Here is a 16989-nt window from a genome sequence, read left to right as displayed (position 1 = left end):
ATGATTGGCAGAGACTGGGCTGCCCTGAGGGCTGTCTCAGTGACAGCATTTTCCCTGGAGTGCAGTTCTAGGTAGTGCTCCACCTAGAGATCCATTTGCTTGCATTGGTCAGTGATTGTGTCCCGATTTAGATTTGAGGGGGGCGATCTTCCTGATGGTTGGCCCAAAAGCTCTCTTAATGCCATCATACATTCCTCTGATGTTTCTGGTGTCAGAGGCCAGCTGAATACGACTGCATAGGTGTTTCCAGTAGTCATTTGCCTGGCTGTGCTTTGTGCAGCGTTTCTGGCTGCTTTAAGCGCTATAGATGTTAACTCGCTGGGGGCTTTCTTGTAGTTCAACAGTGCAATACACTTAGCGGCTATGACAGGTTCCAGCTCTTCAAAGTGAGATTGAAACCAGTCTGCATTCTGCTTCTCACGTTTGCCATAGGTGGTCATTGCTGAGTCATAGATGGCATCTCTGATGAGGGCCCACTTGGTCTCTGCATCCCCTGTAGCAGTGTTTTGAAGGGCTTTTTCAAGTGAATTTAGAAACTTATGTAACAGAATAAGAAATTCTGTTCGTGTTGATGCGCGGGCGGCCCTTCTGCTTGGAGTGATGCAGCTTCTTTGGTTTGAGTCTAACTTTGCTGCACACCAGGGAATGGTCGGTGTCGCGGTCCGCACTGTCTAACTAGGTTAAAGGCACTTGATGAATGCAAGTCATTGTGGTATTATAAATTAAAGTCCATTTTTAATATATGGGATCTCCAGAGGCATCAAATTTAATTCATTTTTCCATGAAAACCATAAGTCACCGACCTCAAATGCAACATACTATTGATTAAACTGTGACTTCTTTTCCTTACAGTGCGGCATTTGTCTTATATTTTACCTGCAAGTTCTTTCATCATATGAAGAGAGGGTGCCAGTAACTTTTGAATCTGTTCTCGGATAATAGATTCAAATATTCGGTATTTTGTGAATCCTGGCAACTCTCTCCCTTGAGAGTGTTGATCATGGTACTTGACCTTTGGGAGTGCTTCTTCATTAACTGAAAACAAGCACAAATAATAAATTAATCAAAGTAATAAATCTGGAATTAAAAAGCTAGTATCAGTAATGTTGACTATGAAACTACCGGATTGTTGTAAAAACCCACCTGCTTCACTAATGTCCTTTAGAGAAGGAAATCTGCTGTCCTTACCTGCTCTGACCTACATGTGACTCCAGACCTACAACGATGTGATTGACTCTTAATTGCCCTCTGAACTGGGGAGACGGTGGCGCAGTGGTAATGTCACTAGACTAGTAATCCAGAGCCCAGACTAATGCTCTGGGGACATGGGTTCGAATCCCACCACAGCAGATGGTGAAATTTGAATTCAATTAACAAATATAGAATTTAAACAAAAACACTAGTCTAATGATGACCATGAAACCATTGTCGATTGTTGTAAAATCCCATTTGGTTCACTAATACCCTATAGGGAAGGAAATTTGCTGTCCTTACTTGGTCTACATATGACTTCAGGGCAATTAGGGATGGGCAATAAATGCCAGCCAAGCCAGCGATGCCCACATCCCATAAACGAATAAAAAAAAATGGCCTAGCAGTTATATCAAACCGCTACAGAAAAGTTGAAGAAGAATAAAACTGGACAGAACACCCAGTATCGACCTAGGCACCGGACATATCAAACGAACACCCAGCCCTGTCGACCCTGCAAAGTCCTCCTTATTAACATTTGGGGATTTGCGCCAAACTTGGGACAGCTGTCGCACAGACTGGTCAAGCAACAGCTTGACATACTCATACTCACCAAATCATACCTTACAGACAATGCCCCACACACCACCATCACCATCCCTGCATATATTCTGTCCCACCAGCAGAACAGACCCATCAGAGGTGGTGGCACAGTGGTACACAGTCAGAAAGGAATGACTCTGGTTGTCCTCAACATTGACTTCAGCCCCCATGAAGTCTCATGGCATCAGATCAAACACGGGCAAGGAAACATCCTGCTAATTATCACCTACCCCCCCTCGTCCATGTTGAACACCACTTGGAAGCAACACTGAGGGGAGCAAGGGCACAGAATGTACTCTGAGTGGGGGACTTCAATGCCCATCACCAAGAGTAGTTATTACCACTACTCAGCTAGCTGAGTCCTGAAGGACATATCTGCCAGACTGATCCTGCGGCAGGTGGTGAGAGAACCAACATGAGGGAAAAAATGACTTGACCTCATTCTCACCAATCTACCTGTCGCAAATGCATCTGTCCATGGCAACATGGGTAGGAATAATCTCCGCACAGTTCTTGTGGAAACAAAGCCCCCTCTTCACAATGAGGACACCCTCCATTATGTTGTGCAGCACTACCACTGTGCTAAATGGGATACATATGGAACAGATCTAGCAGCTCCAAACTGGCATCCAGGAGGTGCTATGGGTCATCATCAGCAGCAGCAGAATTGTATTCCACCACAATCTGTAGCCTCATAGCCTGTCATATCCTTCATTCTATGGGATCAACCCTGGTTCAATGAAGAGTGCAGAGAACATGCCCGGAGCAGCACCAAGCGTACCTAAAAATCAGGTGGCAACATGGTGAAACTACAACACAGGATTTTTCTTAGGTAGACCCTTGGGAATGAGGATGACTTTCTTCCACTCCAAGGGTGTGGTTCCTTAGGTCCCCTGGATCTGCACATTCTGCCACAGGTGGGGCAGGTGGTGTTTCGTGAGGCGAGAGAATGGGATGCTCGAAATTCCGAATGCTCCTTCCACTGTTTGCTCTTGGCCGCTGCCTGGGCATGTCGATGTTGTTCGAAATGGCTGGCACCGTCGTGGATGCTTTTTCTCCATTTTGGGCAGTCTCGGGCAAGAGATTCCCATGAATCCCATGTCACATTTTTTCATGGAGGCTTTAAGGACATCCTTGTAGCATTTCCTCTGCCCTCCTAGTAGCCTCTTGCCATGACGGAGCTCGGAATAGAAAGCTTGTTTTGAGAGTCTTGTGTCAGGCATGTGGATGATGTGGCCTGCTCAATGTAACTGACTAGCCATGACCAATGTCTCGATACTGGAGGATGTTGGCCTGCGAGAGGACACTGATATTGGAGCGCCTGTCTTGCCACTGAATTTGCAGGATCTTGCGGAGGCACTGCTGATGATATCTCTTCAGGGCTTTGAGATGTCTGCTGTACAGTGTTCATGTTCCTGAGGCATACAGGAGGGCAAGTAACACTGCAGTCCTGTAGACCATGAGCTTGGTGCCAGGTTTGAGGTCTTTGTCATCAAACACTCTTTTCCTCGGATGACCGAAGGCTGTACTGGCACACTGAAGGCGATGCTGAGTTTCATCATCAATGTCTGTCTTTGCTGAGAAGAGGCTCCCAAGGTATGGGAAGTGATCAACATTGTCCAGTGGCTCGCCATGGATCTTGATAGTCGGGAGCAATGTTGTGCTATGGGAGCAGGCTGATAGAGGACCTTTGTTTTCTGGATATTTAGCTTAAGGGCCATTCTTTCATAAGCTTCTGTGAATGCATCGATGAGAGTTTGAAGCTTGGCCTCTGAGTGTGCGCATACGCAAGAATCGTCAGCATACTGCAGCTCAATGACAGAGGTTGGAGTGGCCTTGGTTCTGAACTGGAGGTAACGTTTGCCACTCGTCATGTAGAGTAGATCTACTCCTGCAGTCAGCTTCAAGGAGATGAGGTGGAGTGTTGCAGCGAGGAATATGGAAAAGAGCATTGGTGCGATGACACAGCCTTGCTTGACCCCAGTTTGCACTCAGATTGGGTCAGTGCAGATCTGTTGGCAAGGATTACAGCTTGTATGTCATCGTGCCGCAGGCAGAGGATGGTGACGAATTTCTCCGGGCAGCCAAATTTGAGGAGGATGTTCCATAATCCCTCCCAGTTGATAGAGTCGAAGGCCTTTGTGAGATCAAAGAAGGCCACGTAGGAAGGTTGCTACTGCTCCCTACATTTTGTCACAGGAAAATCAATGTCGATGGTTTCAAGGACTCTGTGAAGAAAGACATACTCAGCCAGCGTCTTACAAGCAACTTGGCGATGCTCAATGTACAGGAACCACAGAATATCCACAATGCCTGGTCTGCCCTCAAAGCTACCATAATCAGCACTTGTGAAGATACTCTTGGTTTCCCGACCAGGAAACATGAAGACTGGCTTGATGAGAACAACCAGAAGATCCAGGAGCTACTAAATCACAAGGGCAAGGCGTTCCTGAACTGGAAGCATCACCAAGATTCGAGGGAAGAAAAGCACATACAGACAGTTGAAGGACGTGGTTCAACAACTGGTGAGGTAAAAGAGCACAGGAAGTACAGAAACTCACTGACAGCCATGACATGCGTGGATTCTTCAGCTCAGTCAAGGCCATTTACGGCCCAGCACCCAAGGATCTTCCCCACTGTGAGCAAAGAATAGAGTGACACTGATCAAGGACTGAGAGGCAGTCAGCGCTCGTTGGAAGGAGCACTTTGAAGATTGTGACTCAGTCCTTGATGCGAGTGCGCTTGACCACATTCCACAGCACGCTACCTGCCACGACCTCAGCACAATCCCAGTGTGACATGAGATTAGAAGGCTATCCGACAGCTAAAGAACAATAAGGCCGCCGGCATAGACGGGATTCCTGCCACAATTCGAAAATACGCGGAGAGGCACTCTTGACACAAATACATGGTCTCATCTCCCTCATCTGGAAGGAGGAGAGCATACCAGGGTACTCCCGAGACGCCGTAATTGTGACCATCTTCAGAAAAGGTGACAAGACCGACTGTGGTAACTACAGAGGGGTATTCCTGCTGTCCTCCACAGGGAAGGTCATCACAAGAGTCCTTCTCAACCGCTTCCTCCCTATCAATATAGATAGTCACCAAGAAATCAGAGAGGAAAATTCAGAAGCAGCTTCTTTACCCAGAGAGTGGTGAGAATGTGGAACTCACTAACACAGGGAGTAGTTGAAGCAAATATAGAATCATAGAAGGTTTAAGGCACCAAAAGAGGCCACTTGGCCCATCGTGTCTGTGCCGGCCGAAAAACGATCCACCTATTCTAATCCCACCTTCCAGCATTTGGTCCGTAGCCCTGCAGTTTATGGCACTTGAGTGCAATCCTTTTGAATGAGTTGAGGATCTCTGCCTCAACTACCCTTTCAGGCAATGAGTTCCAGACCATCACCACCCTCAGGGTGATAAAGTTTTTCCTCATCTCCCCTCATTTATATCTACTACAAACAGCAAAGGTCCCAGCACAGATCCCTGTGGAACACCACTAGTCACAGCCCTCCATTCAGAAAAGCACCCTTCTACTGCTACCCTCTGTCTTCTATGACCGAGCCAGTTCTGTATCCATCTTGCCAGCTCACCTCTGATCCCATGTGACTTCACCTTTTGTACCAGTCTGCCATGAGGGACCTTGTCAAAGGCTTTACAGAAGTCCATATAGACAACATCCACTGCCCTTCCTTCATCAATCATCTTCGTCACTTCCTCAAAAAACTCAATCAAGTTAGTGAGACACGACCACCCCTTCACAAAACCATGCTGCCTCTCGCTAATAAGTTCATTTGTTTCCAAATGGGAGTAAATCCTGTCCCGAAGAATCCTCTCTAATAATTTCCCTACCACTGACGTAAGGCTCACCGGCCTATAATTTCCTGGATTATTATTGCTACCCTTCTTAAACAAAGGAACAACATTGGCTATTCTCCAGTCCTCTGGGACCTCACCTGTAGCCAATGAGGATACAAAGATTTCTGTCAAGGCCCCAGCAATTTCTTCCCTTGCCTCCCTCAATATTCTGGGGTAGATCCCATCAGGCCCTGGGGACTTATCTACCTTAATGCTTTGCAAAACGCCCAACACCTCCTCCATTTTGATAACGACATGACCCAGACTATCTACAGTCCCTTCCCTAGGCTCATCATCCACCAAGTCCTTCTCTTTGGTGAATACTGATGCAAAGTACTCATTTAGTACCTCACCCATTTCCTCTGGCTCCACACATAGATTCCCTCCTCTATCCTTGAGTGGGCCAACCCTTTCCCTGGTTACCCTCTTGCTCTTTATATATGTATAAAAAGCCTTGGGATTTTCCTTAATCCTGTTTGCCAATGACTTTTCATGACCCCTTTTAGCCCTCCTGACTCCTTGCTTAAGTTCCTTCCTACTGTTTTTATATCCCTCAAGGGAATCGTCTGTTCCTAGCCGTCCAGCCCTTACGAATGCTTCCTTTTTCTTTTTGACTAGGCTCACATAATCCCCCCCAACCAAGGTTCCTGAAACTTGCCAAACTTATCCTTCTTCCTCACAGGAACATGCTGGTCCTGGATTCTAATCAACTGACGTTTGAAAGACTCCCACATGTCAGATGTTGATTTACCCTCAAACAGCCATCCCCAATCTAAATTCTTCAGTTCCTGCCTAATATTGTTATAATTAGCCTTCCCCCAAATTAGCACCTTCACCCGAGGACTTACTTTTACTTTGGCCTCCTTGTCTCGAGAGACAATGGGGTAGCGCCTGGAGGTGGTTTGTGAAGCAGCGCCTGGAGTGGCTATAAAGGCCAATTCTAGAGTGACAGACTCTTCCACAGGTGCTGCAGATAAAATTGGTTATCAGGGCTGTTACACAGTTGGCTCTCTCCTTGCGCTTCTGTCTTTTTTCCTGCCAACTGCTAAGTCTCTTCGACTCGCCATGCTTTAGCCCCGCCTTTATGGTTGCCTGCCAGCTCTGGTGATCGCTGGCAACTGACTCCCACGACTTGTGATCAATGTCACAGGACCTCATGTCGCGTTTGCAGACGTCTTTAAAGTGGAGACATGGACGGCCGATGGGTCTGGTATCAGTGACGAGCTCGCTGTTCAATGTGTCCTTAGGGATCCTGCCATCTTCCATGCGGTTCACATGGCCAAGCCATCTCAGGCGCCGCTGGCTTAGTAGGGTGTATATGCTAGGGATGTTGGCCACCTCGAGGACTACTCTTATCCTTATCCACAAGTACCTTAAAACTTATGGAATTATGGTCACTGTTCCCGAAATGCTCCCCTACTGAAACTTTGACCACCTGGCCGGGCTCATTCCCCAATACCAGGTCCAGTACGGCCCTATCCCTAGTTGGCCTATCTACATATTGTTTCAAGAAGCCCTCCTGGATGCTCCTTACAAATTCTGCCCCATCCAAGCCCCTAACACTAAGTGAGTCCCAGTCAATATAGGGGAAGTTCAAATCACCCACCACTACAACCCTGTTACCTTTACATCTTTCCAAAATCTGTCTACATATCTGCTCCTCTACCTCCCGCTGGCTTTTGGGAGGCCTGTAGTAAACCCCCAACATGTTGACTGCACCTTTCCTATTCCTGAGCACCACCCATATTGCCTCGCTGCATAACCCCTCCGAGGTGTCCTCCCGCAGTACAGCTGTGATATTCTCCTTAACCAGTAATGCAACTCCCCCACCCCTTTTACATCCCCCTCTATCCCGCCTGAAGCTTTTAAATCCTGGAACATTTAGCTGCCAATCCTGTCCTTCCCACAACCAAGTCTCTGTAATAGCAACAACATCATAGTTCCAAGTTCTAATCCAAGCTCTAAGTTCATCTGCCTTACCTGTTATACTTCTCGCATTGAAACATTCATCTGCTTTACCGGTTATACTTCTCACATTGAAACACTTTTACTCTTTTATCCTTTTACACTTAATGTATTGATAAAATATCTTTGGGTTCACGTTGATTTTGCTTGCCAATATTCTTTCATGCTCTCTCTTTGCTTTAATCCCTCCACTTTCTATACTCCTCTTGGCTTTCTGTGGTATTGAGTTCTCGTTGTCAGACGTAAGCTTTCCTTTTCTGCCTTATCTTACCCTGTAGGCTCCTTGACATCCATGGGGCTCTAGATTTGGCTGCCTCACCCTTTTCCTTTGTGGGAACATGTTTACCCTGAAACCCGTGAATCTCCCTTTTGAATGCCTCCCACTGTTCTGACACTGATTTACCTTCAAGCAGCTGTTTCCAGTCCACTTTTGCTAAATCACTCCTCAGCCTGGTAAAATTGGCCTTGCCCCAATTGAGAACTCTTACTCCTGTTCCATAATTATGTTAAAACTGACTGAATTCGGATCACTACCACCAAAGTGCTCACCCACTGCCACTCCTTCCACCTGCCATCTTCAATTCCTAAAACTAAGTCTAAAACTGTGCCCTCTCTTGTTTGGATTTGCTGCATACTGGGCAAAAAAGTTTTCCTGAATGCACCTCAAGAATTCTGCTCCCTCAATTCCTTTCACACTAAACTATCCCAGTTAATATTGGGGTAGTTAAAATCCCCCACTATTACTGCCCTATTGTTCTTACACTTCTCAGAGATTTATCTACATATCTGCTCTTCTATCTCCCTCTGACTGGTTGGGGGTCTATAGTACACTCACAGCAGTGTGATTACCCCTTTTTATGTTCCTTAGTTCAATCCATATGGCCTCATTTGATGATCCTTCCAACACATCGTCCCTCCTCACAGCTATAATAGTTTCTTTGACCAGAATTGCCTCTCCCCTCCTTTCTTATCCCCCTCCCTGTTGTGTCTGAAAACCCTGTAACCACGAACATTGAGCTGCCGTCCCTGTCCCTCCTTAAGCCATGTTTCTGTAATAGCTATGATACCATACTGCCATGTCTCTATCTGTGCCCTCAGCTCATCTGCTTCACTTACTATACTCCTTGCATTGAAATAGATACCCTTGAGCACTGCCAAACTCTTTTTCATATTTTCTAACCTTTGTTTCCTCTGTCTGCCAGACGCATCCCCAAAATGAGTGCTCCACACCTCTCTCCTTTTTGGGGATAGCAAGTAGCCCTCCTGACTCCTTGCTTAAGTTCCTTCCTACTGTTTTTATATCCCTCAAGGGAATCGTCTGTTCCTAGCCGTCCAGCCCTTACGAATGCTTCCTTTTTCTTTTTGACTAGGCTCACATAATCCCCCCCAACCAAGATTCCTGAAACTTGCCAAACTTATCCTTCTTCCTCACAGGAACATGCTGGTCCTGGATTCTAATCAACTGACGTTTGAAAGACTCCCACATGTCAGATGTTGATTTACCCTCAAACAGCCATCCCCAATCTAAATTCTTCAGTTCCTGCCTAATATTGTTATAATTAGCCTTCCCCCAAATTAGCACCTTCACCCGAGGACTTACTTTTACTTTGGCCTCCTTGTCTCGAGAGACAATGGGGTAGCGCCTGGAGGTGGTTTGTGAAGCAGCGCCTGGAGTGGCTATAAAGGCCAATTCTAGAGTGACAGACTCTTCCACAGGTGCTGCAGATAAAATTGGTTATCAGGGCTGTTACACAGTTGGCTCTCTCCTTGCGCTTCTGTCTTTTTTCCTGCCAACTGCTAAGTCTCTTCGACTCGCCATGCTTTAGCCCCACCTTTATGGTTGCCTGCCAGCTCTGGTGATCGCTGGCAACTGACTCCCACGACTTGTGATCAATGTCACAGGACCTCATGTCGCGTTTGCAGACGTCTTTAAAGTGGAGACATGGACGGCCGATGGGTCTGGTATCAGTGACGAGCTCGCTGTTCAATGTGTCCTTAGGGATCCTGCCATCTTCCATGCGGTTCACATGGCCAAGCCATCTCAGGCGCCGCTGGCTTAGTAGGGTGTATATGCTAGGGATGTTGGCCACCTCGAGGACTACTCTTATCCTTATCCACAAGTACCTTAAAACTTATGGAATTATGGTCACTGTTCCCGAAATGCTCCCCTACTGAAACTTTGACCACCTGGCCGGGCTCATTCCCCAATACCAGGTCCAGTACGGCCCTATCCCTAGTTGGCCTATCTACATATTGTTTCAAGAAGCCCTCCTGGATGCTCCTTACAAATTCTGCCCCATCCAAGCCCCTAACACTAAGTGAGTCCCAGTCAATATAGGGGAAGTTCAAATCACCCACCACTACAACCCTGTTACCTTTACATCTTTCCAAAATCTGTCTACATATCTGCTCCTCTACCTCCCGCTGGCTTTTGGGAGGCCTGTAGTAAACCCCCAACATGTTGACTGCACCTTTCCTATTCCTGAGCACCACCCATATTGCCTCGCTGCATAACCCCTCCGAGGTGTCCTCCCGCAGTACAGCTGTGATATTCTCCTTAACCAGTAATGCAACTCCCCCACCCCTTTTACATCCCCCTCTATCCCGCCTGAAGCTTTTAAATCCTGGAACATTTAGCTGCCAATCCTGTCCTTCCCACAACCAAGTCTCTGTAATAGCAACAACATCATAGTTCCAAGTTCTAATCCAAGCTCTAAGTTCATCTGCCTTACCTGTTATACTTCTCGCATTGAAACATTCATCTGCTTTACCGGTTATACTTCTCACATTGAAACACTTTTACTCTTTTATCCTTTTACACTTAATGTATTGATAAAATATCTTTGGGTTCACGTTGATTTTGCTTGCCAATATTCTTTCATGCTCTCTCTTTGCTTTAATCCCTCCACTTTCTATACTCCTCTTGGCTTTCTGTGGTATTGAGTTCTCGTTGTCAGACGTAAGCTTTCCTTTTCTGCCTTATCTTACCCTGTAGGCTCCTTGACATCCATGGGGCTCTAGATTTGGCTGCCTCACCCTTTTCCTTTGTGGGAACATGTTTACCCTGAAACCCGTGAATCTCCCTTTTGAATGCCTCCCACTGTTCTGACACTGATTTACCTTCAAGCAGCTGTTTCCAGTCCACTTTTGCTAAATCACTCCTCAGCCTGGTAAAATTGGCCTTGCCCCAATTGAGAACTCTTACTCCTGTTCCATAATTATGTTAAAACTGACTGAATTCGGATCACTACCACCAAAGTGCTCACCCACTGCCACTCCTTCCACCTGCCATCTTCAATTCCTAAAACTAAGTCTAAAACTGTGCCCTCTCTTGTTTGGATTTGCTGCATACTGGGCAAAAAAGTTTTCCTGAATGCACCTCAAGAATTCTGCTCCCTCAATTCCTTTCACACTAAACTATCCCAGTTAATATTGGGGTAGTTAAAATCCCCCACTATTACTGCCCTATTGTTCTTACACTTCTCAGAGATTTATCTACATATCTGCTCTTCTATCTCCCTCTGACTGGTTGGGGGTCTATAGTACACTCACAGCAGTGTGATTACCCCTTTTTATGTTCCTTAGTTCAATCCATATGGCCTCATTTGATGATCCTTCCAACACATCGTCCCTCCTCACAGCTATAATAGTTTCTTTGACCAGAATTGCCTCTCCCCTCCTTTCTTATCCCCCTCCCTGTTGTGTCTGAAAACCCTGTAACCACGAACATTGAGCTGCCGTCCCTGTCCCTCCTTAAGCCATGTTTCTGTAATAGCTATGATACCATACTGCCATGTCTCTATCTGTGCCCTCAGCTCATCTGCTTCACTTACTATACTCCTTGCATTGAAATAGATACCCTTGAGCACTGCCAAACTCTTTTTCATATTTTCTAACCTTTGTTTCCTCTGTCTGCCAGACGCATCCCCAAAATGAGTGCTCCACACCTCTCTCCTTTTTGGGGATAGCAAGTAGCCCTCCTGACTCCTTGCTTAAGTTCCTTCCTACTGTTTTTATATCCCTCAAGGGAATCGTCTGTTCCTAGCCGTCCAGCCCTTACGAATGCTTCCTTTTTCTTTTTGACTAGGCTCACATAATCCCCCCCAACCAAGGTTCCTGAAACTTGCCAAACTTATCCTTCTTCCTCACAGGAACATGCTGGTCCTGGATTCTAATCAACTGACGTTTGAAAGACTCCCACATGTCAGATGTTGATTTACCCTCAAACAGCCATCCCCAATCTAAATTCTTCAGTTCCTGCCTAATATTGTTATAATTAGCCTTCCCCCAAATTAGCACCTTCACCCGAGGACTTACTTTTACTTTGGCCTCCTTGTCTCGAGAGACAATGGGGTAGCGCCTGGAGGTGGTTTGTGAAGCAGCGCCTGGAGTGGCTATAAAGGCCAATTCTAGAGTGACAGACTCTTCCACAGGTGCTGCAGATAAAATTGGTTATCAGGGCTGTTACACAGTTGGCTCTCTCCTTGCGCTTCTGTCTTTTTTCCTGCCAACTGCTAAGTCTCTTCGACTCGCCATGCTTTAGCCCCACCTTTATGGTTGCCTGCCAGCTCTGGTGATCGCTGGCAACTGACTCCCACGACTTGTGATCAATGTCACAGGACCTCATGTCGCGTTTGCAGACGTCTTTAAAGTGGAGACATGGACGGCCGATGGGTCTGGTATCAGTGACGAGCTCGCTGTTCAATGTGTCCTTAGGGATCCTGCCATCTTCCATGCGGTTCACATGGCCAAGCCATCTCAGGCGCCGCTGGCTTAGTAGGGTGTATATACTAGGGATGTTGGCCACCTCGAGGACTACTCTTATCCTTATCCACAAGTACCTTAAAACTTATGGAATTATGGTCACTGTTCCCGAAATGCTCCCCTACTGAAACTTTGACCACCTGGCCGGGCTCATTCCCCAATACCAGGTCCAGTACGGCCCTATCCCTAGTTGGCCTATCTACATATTGTTTCAAGAAGCCCTCCTGGATGCTCCTTACAAATTCTGCCCCATCCAAGCCCCTAACACTAAGTGAGTCCCAGTCAATATAGGGGAAGTTCAAATCACCCACCACTACAACCCTGTTACCTTTACATCTTTCCAAAATCTGTCTACATATCTGCTCCTCTACCTCCCGCTGGCTTTTGGGAGGCCTGTAGTAAACCCCCAACATGTTGACTGCACCTTTCCTATTCCTGAGCACCACCCATATTGCCTCGCTGCATAACCCCTCCGAGGTGTCCTCCCGCAGTACAGCTGTGATATTCTCCTTAACCAGTAATGCAACTCCCCCACCCCTTTTACATCCCCCTCTATCCCGCCTGAAGCTTTTAAATCCTGGAACATTTAGCTGCCAATCCTGTCCTTCCCACAACCAAGTCTCTGTAATAGCAACAACATCATAGTTCCAAGTTCTAATCCAAGCTCTAAGTTCATCTGCCTTACCTGTTATACTTCTCGCATTGAAACATTCATCTGCTTTACCGGTTATACTTCTCACATTGAAACACTTTTACTCTTTTATCCTTTTACACTTAATGTATTGATAAAATATCTTTGGGTTCACGTTGATTTTGCTTGCCAATATTCTTTCATGCTCTCTCTTTGCTTTAATCCCTCCACTTTCTATACTCCTCCCAGCTTTCTGTAGTATTGAGTTCTCTGTGTCGGACATAAACTTTCCTTTTCTGTCTTATCTTACCCTGTAGGCTCCTTGACATCCATGGGGCTTTAGATTTGGCTGCCTCACCCTTTTCCTTAGTGGGAACATGTTTACCCTGAAACCCGTGAATCTCCCTTTTGAATGCCTCCCACTGTTCTGACACTGATTTACCTTCAAGCAGCTGTTTCCAGTCCACTTTTGCTAAATCACTCCTCAGCCTGGTAAAATTGGCCTTGCCCCAATTGAGAACTCTTACTCCTGTTCCATAATTATGTTAAAACTGACTGAATTCGGATCACTACCACCAAAGTGCTCACCCACTGCCACTCCTTCCACCTGCCATCTTCAATTCCTAAAACTAAGTCTAAAACTGTGCCCTCTCTTGTTTGGATTTGCTGCATACTGGGCAAAAAAGTTTTCCTGAATGCACCTCAAGAATTCTGCTCCCTCAATTCCTTTCACACTAAACTATCCCAGTTAATATTGGGGTAGTTAAAATCCCCCACTATTACTGCCCTATTGTTCTTACACTTCTCAGAGATTTATCTACATATCTGCTCTTCTATCTCCCTCTGACTGGTTGGGGGTCTATAGTACACTCACAGCAGTGTGATTACCCCTTTTTATGTTCCTTAGTTCAATCCATATGGCCTCATTTGATGATCCTTCCAACACATCGTCCCTCCTCACAGCTATAATAGTTTCTTTGACCAGAATTGCCTCTCCCCTCCTTTCTTATCCCCCTCCCTGTTGTGTCTGAAAACCCTGTAACCACGAACATTGAGCTGCCGTCCCTGTCCCTCCTTAAGCCATGTTTCTGTAATAGCTATGATACCATACTGCCATGTCTCTATCTGTGCCCTCAGCTCATCTGCTTCACTTACTATACTCCTTGCATTGAAATAGATACCCTTGAGCACTGCCAAACTCTTTTTCATATTTTCTAACCTTTGTTTCCTCTGTCTGCCAGACGCATCCCCAAAATGAGTGCTCCACACCTCTCTCCTTTTTGGGGATAGCAAGTGGGCTACACAGGAGGAAGCAGGACACGGGGCGGGGGGGGGGGGGGGGGGTGGGGGGGTGGTGGGGGAAGGCACCATAAAGCCGCTGGCAAAAGAGGTTAAGCATCACCTCATTCTGATACTTGCATGGTTGCATCTCGGCCACAGGCCACCCTCTTTAACAGGTTGGGGATGCTCAAGAGGTCAGATTGGAGGAGTGCAAAGATCTCGGAGGGTTGTGGAGCTGGAGGAGATTATATCGATAGGGAGGGGTGAGGTCATGGAGACAAAGATAAGAATTTTAAAAGCGAGGCATTGCTCATCTGGGAGTCAATACAGCTCAGCAAGCACAGAGGTGATTGGTTAGGACACATGCAGCAGAGTTTTGGATGAGCTCAAGTTATATAGGCGCCTGACCAGAAGTGCTTGGGAGTCTGACCAGGAGTGTGTTTGAATAGTCAAGTCTACAGGTAAGAAAGCTAACCCATTACTGAGGACTTTGGACTTTTCAGTGCTAATTTTAAGGAAACTAAAGGATTAACTAGAACCCTGGATTAATGAACTGGTAAAGGAGCTGAGTTTGGTTCAAGGAACTGTTAAACTGACTGTTCATGAAGGCATGTTGGGAAGGCTGACCAAATTTGAAGTGTTATGCAGGCTGTCTGGAAGGCTATACGTGTGGAGACATTGAGAAAGTGTAGGAAACAGTTGTAAATACCAAGGATGCAACTTTCCTGTGGGCTTCAGCACCCTGCCTTGGGAGAGAGAGAATGGAAAGTTACTGGCAATCTTGCTTTTGTTAGCAAGAATGATATAAGAGCAGCCATTCTAAAGTGAAAGGAAATGATAGTCCAGTAGGCCAACCAGAAGTGCCCCATGCAGTATATCAATGGATTATTAATCTTTTAGTCTCCTGAAGCAGAAGTATTGTCCATTCTGAGTTTCGCATTGTACTTCTACTTTAGGTTGAATGAATTTCTACCTGTAAAACTTGTTGAATTTTAATTTCAATAACAGATCTTACTTGCTTGATCGATTGATTACCCCATAGAGTAAAAAGATAGCAAAATAAAATCCCAAGACCTCCCAGGAGGGGTGGAAGCCAATTGTCATGCTCCAGCTGTTGAGATTAGTCAACTCCGCATGGTTTGAGAATCTAATCTGGGATCTTTAGGATTTTGACTTTACCGATTGTGCCATAATGAGGAGTCCAAAGCAATTTTCTGATCCAGAATACAGGGTTTGGAATAGGCTCCAAATAAAACAGCCAAGCACTTCCCCTGGAATGTGGTTTGAAAGAACAGAATGAAAAATATATTTAACCATGGAACAAATACGAAACAAAATAATGTAATACTTACGCCTTACTTTCTCCATCTCCATCTTGTTGTACCACACTGAAAACAACTTCCGAGAAAAGTCACATATCTTCTTGTCATCATCATATTCCTTCTTGTAATCTCCCATTACTAAATTATTGAGCTCTTCACAGTAAGTTAGTATTTTCTGCAATCAAATTAGCAAATGGTAGTTTCTTTTTGCAACAGTTACAGTGTTCTATTAAGATGGGGAACAGAAACTGGGAACATCTAAATTATGGCACCTTAACACAGATGTACTGACCATACATATAAAATGAATGCTAGGGCCTTGTATATGCTAAAAACACCTGCTTTACAACGCCTGACCCAAAGCAGAAATTGGGTTGCTAATCCTCGGTTTACATGTGGCCTAAGCAGCGGTCCTTCCAGTGCTCTTCCTGACTCTGTTAAGACCGCATGCCACTGTTGGTCACTGTTTGCTCACTCTTGAGGGTTGCCAACCCTCCAGGATTGCCCTGGAGTCTCCAGGACTTGGAAATTAATTTCCAGGACACTGGTAATAAAAAATTATAGGGGTGTTGAAAAAATTTTCTTGCAACACTATTTTATTCGTTTGAAAAACTTTGGTGATGGGAAAGAAAAGGCTGTTTGACAGTTAACAATCGTCCAATTGAATAATGGAGAGGCAATTTGTTTTCCAATTGGCCATTATGCTGTGAGAATGGACATGGGTGCCCAATGGGGGAAGCATGGGGGTTCAGGGAAGTTGGAGGGAGGAAACCATATGATGAACCTTTCAGGAATACATCCAGCTAGAGTTGTCAAGACTACCTGTTCCTGATCCTGCGCTCACCTTAGGTCCTTGACTGCCAACCTAGCCTTTGAATCTTGTTGCCCACCCCCTGCATAACTGGCGAGTTGTTTCTGGGGCCATGGCTGGCACCCGTAGCTAACTGGTAATTAACAAACACACCGAGTGAGCTAATTTGCCACCAATTCAGGGGCAATTCAATTTCTAGGTTGGTGGGTTTATTGGATGCAATGTCATCACAGTGGGAGCACTCAATGTAGACAAACCAGCACAAATTGAGATGTACGGATGCACTGACACTGATGAACATCACAATGCAAGCAAGGAGGCATGGGTGAATTAATTAATTCATTGTGGCGTGGCCACTACTGCATCAATAAATTCAAAGAATAGAGGGCAGGAGGAAATTAATAAATAAATGGAGAAGTGGCCATTGGTAAATTAAATTCACAGGAGGATAAGGCACAGATAGATAGTGACATTAATGCAGCAACTGGCAGCAGCGAATAAATAAATTAATGGAAAAGCAGCTGAGGGTACATAAGAGAATAACATTACATGACCATCAA

General features: G+C 45.7%; 1 protein-coding gene across 2 annotated transcripts in view; it reads right to left on the bottom strand.

The window, feature by feature from the left end:
- LOC137374695 (interferon-induced GTP-binding protein Mx-like) overlaps positions 1-16989 on the bottom strand; it is a 57845-nt gene that overhangs the window by 13378 nt on the left and 27478 nt on the right. For both annotated transcript variants that reach the window (XM_068041204.1, XM_068041205.1), the window contains exons 9-10: positions 15649-15793; positions 877-1035 (exon numbers count right to left, since the gene is read on the bottom strand). In XM_068041204.1, the coding sequence (XP_067897305.1) occupies positions 877-1035; positions 15649-15793 (304 nt within the window). The remainder of the gene's footprint in view (positions 1-876; positions 1036-15648; positions 15794-16989) is intronic.

This window comes from Heterodontus francisci, chromosome 10 (genome assembly GCF_036365525.1).
Source record: "Heterodontus francisci isolate sHetFra1 chromosome 10, sHetFra1.hap1, whole genome shotgun sequence".
Classification (NCBI taxonomy): domain Eukaryota; kingdom Metazoa; phylum Chordata; class Chondrichthyes; order Heterodontiformes; family Heterodontidae; genus Heterodontus; species Heterodontus francisci.
The sequence above is the reverse complement of the archived record's forward strand: the minus strand, read 5'-3'. Positions and strand labels throughout refer to the sequence as shown.